At 39.1% G+C, this 3,247-nt stretch overlaps 1 protein-coding gene across 1 annotated transcript in view; it reads right to left on the reverse strand.

The window, feature by feature from the left end:
• The window catches only part of Dars (aspartyl-tRNA synthetase), a 59,155-nt gene that overhangs the window by 12,871 nt on the left and 43,037 nt on the right, over positions 1-3,247 (reverse strand). The window contains exons 8-9 of the mRNA XM_026779770.1: positions 1,231-1,342; positions 288-331 (exon numbers count right to left, since the gene is read on the reverse strand). Of these exons, the coding sequence (XP_026635571.1) occupies positions 288-331; positions 1,231-1,342 (156 nt within the window). The remainder of the gene's footprint in view (positions 1-287; positions 332-1,230; positions 1,343-3,247) is intronic.

Raw genomic sequence — 3,247 nt, forward strand, 5'->3', positions numbered from 1 at the left:
GGAGGCAGAGGCAGGCGGATCTCTGTGAGTTCGAGACCAACCTGGTCTACAGAGCTAGTTCCAGGACAGGCTCCAAAGCCACAGAAAAACCCTGTCTCAAAAAACAAAAAAAAAAATTCCTTCCATTTTATCTGAGATAGGTTCTCACCGTGTAAGGCTGTTCTCTTAATTTTCTAATTGTGAGGTGATGTTTACTTTTTTAAATCTATATCTAAACACTATTCTTTTAATAATTTAATTCTGTATACTGTTTTGCCTACATGTGTGTATGTGTATCATATGCATACCTTGTACCAGAGGTCGTCATAAGAAGGCACTAGATCTCCTGAATCTAGAGTTACAGATGATTCTGAGATACTGTGTGGGTGCTACAAACTGAACCTGGGTCCCCTGCAATAGCAACAAGCGCTCTTCAACTGAGCTGTCGCTCCAGCCCCATTAATAACATTCTTTTAATGTTTTTTTTTTTAATCAGTGTACACATTTGCCTTTAGAAGTGCATGTGAAGCTCAGAGGAAACTTTTCAAAGTTGGTTCTCTCCTTCTATGTGTCCTGGGGATTTGAACTCACATTGTTAGGCTTAGTGGTAGTGGCAAGGCAAGCCCTTTAGCCACTAAGTCCTACAATGATGATGACGATAGTGACGATGATGATGATCTTTTGAGACAAGCCCTCTTTATGCAGTCTTGGCTAGCCTGGACTTGCTATGTAGACCAGGCTAGACTTGAATTCACAGAGCTCCACCTGCCTCTTCCTCCAAAATGCTGGGATTTGTTAGCCAGCAGGAACAGCTAGAATGCTATTTGTAACTCATCTTTTAAGTGTTATGCGAGCAGTTCTAAAAGGGTAAAATGATCAAGACAAGATTCTCATGCAAGAATGACGTCAACAGGTATTTGGTGATTTTTACAACAAAGTTTATATAAAACCAAACTGTTGTGCCAATTTTGATGGAAAGTAACATAATAAAAATACCCATGGCCTAACTTTCAGTGTAGGAATCGTGCTTTGTTACTGCTTCATTTCCTTATCATTATCACAAAGTGACTGTTGAAGGAAGAAAATGGAACACTGTAGATGGTATTATTATCCTTGAAATAAATAAGTCCATGGCACTAAATCTTAAGGAACTCTTGGAATTATTTCAGTTATTATTATGTTATTTAAAAATTAACTTAAGCAACACAGGGGGGGGGGGATTTAAATTACAGAATACATCTTGAAACATACCTGAAATAATTTTAGGAGTTTGGATTTCCACAAAACCTTTGTTAGTTAATGTTTCTCGGAAGAGATGGCAGATGCCGGACTGGAGACGGAAGACAGCCTGACTAGTTGACGTCTGTAAGATAGCATTAACTCTAATTAAACCAACCCGGCACAGCAAGTTAGACTATCCCTGCTCTCAGCGATGTTCAAGTCCAACAGTCCTGGAGAAGATGATGAGACAAGCTGCAGTCTAATGAATATATATTATCATACTGAGCCATTCTCACTAGAAATGCTTCCTCATTTATAAAAATGCCATTCGAGAAAAATATTTCTTAACAATTAGTGAAACACCTTGCTTGTAGATTCTCTTGGGAACTGTTTTTAAGGGAAATCCACTGAGTGAGACAATGTTCATGTAGCATACAAATATTCTAAGTAAGAGTTTAGCAAGGAGTAATAAATCGGGCGGTGGTGGCGCACGCCTGTAATCCCAGCACTCGGGAGACAGAGGCAGGCGGATCTCTGTGAGTTCGAGACCAGCCTGGTCTACAAAGGGAGTTCCAGGACAGGCTCCAAAGCCACAGAGAAACCCTGTCTCGAAAAACCAAAAAAAAAAAAAAAAAAAAAAAAGGAGTAATAAATCACCAAAGACAACACGTACGTTCATGTTAATCATCACCAATTATATGCTAACTGTAGACAGCCATGCATTTGTTCCATTAAAGAAAGAAACTGAATACATAAAAGGCACAGGCACCTCACAACTCTGACTCACAACAGCACATAAAGCAGCGAGGAGCAGCTCTCTTGAGAGCTTGCTGCTGCCACCTTTTGTATTTTCTTTCATTTTTCCGCTTTCCCTCCTCAGTTACTCTGTCTCCCTTTGTTTACCTTCAGCCTCAATCAGTGGCCAGAGCTCTCTAGTAATTATTTGTGTTCCAGTAAAGGAGTGGCTTCTTATCAGTAAGTCTTGCATAATACATTAAAGGAAAAAAATTGTTATAACCAGGTAGGCGTTTGGTAAAATACCCGACCTCAACCCACACCAGGATAACCAGAGTGCTCAGTGGTATTCACACATTTCAATGAACTGCTAGCTCTATGGCAACAGCTGATCCTGCCTATGGACACACCACACTCTGATGCAGACACTAAGGACCAGGTAGCTGGCTACTCTACGTCTTTTATAGAAAAGAATGTAACCTTGAGTTTCTGGAGATCAGGACTCTTTTTTTTAAAAAAACAAAACAAAACACTTGATTCGTTTTACTTACTTAAAAAAAAAAAAGATTTATTTATTTATTTATTATGTATACGGTATTCTACTTGCATGTATGCCTGCAGGCCAGGATAGAGTACCATGTGGTTGCTAGGAATTGAACTCAGGACCTTTGGAAGAGCAGGTAGTGCTCCTAACTGCTGAGTTATCTCTGCAGTCCCTGTTCATTGTATTTTGTGTCCATGTGTCATACCTCATTGTGTGGTGGTCAAAGGATAATAATGAAGTTGGCTCTTTTTCTACCACATTGGAACCAAGGCTGGACCTCAGGTTATCAGTCTTGGCTGAAAGTGCCTTCATGCCTTGAGCCATCTTGCCACCCCAAATCAGGGCATACTTAAGCAGTGTTATTTTATAATTCAAATTCAAAGATACAAATCAATAATTCCTCACAAAACAATGGAGACAATTTTTTAAAAGCCTCTATAATCTGTTATATACTTTTAAGACATTTACATTTAAACTGGAGAAAAGAATTTGTGGCTCTACTTATTTATTTACTTGTTCATTTATTCATTTGTTTATATGTTATGTGACTTAAGGAAAAACTGCTTCACTCAATTACTACAAACTGTATTTTTCTGCTTTGTAAAACCTAGCAACCTATAAATCGATGAGGTATGTCACTGTACTTCTACACATATGAAGACACAATTCACTTTAGTGAAATATATTCTCTGTAAGGGCCACTACCACACTGCATCACTCTTTTCCCTTCCCTTCCCTTCCCTTCCCTTCCCTTCCCTTCCCTTCCCT

This window comes from Microtus ochrogaster, chromosome 6 (genome assembly GCF_000317375.1).
Source record: "Microtus ochrogaster isolate Prairie Vole_2 chromosome 6, MicOch1.0, whole genome shotgun sequence".
Taxonomy (NCBI): domain Eukaryota; kingdom Metazoa; phylum Chordata; class Mammalia; order Rodentia; family Cricetidae; genus Microtus; species Microtus ochrogaster.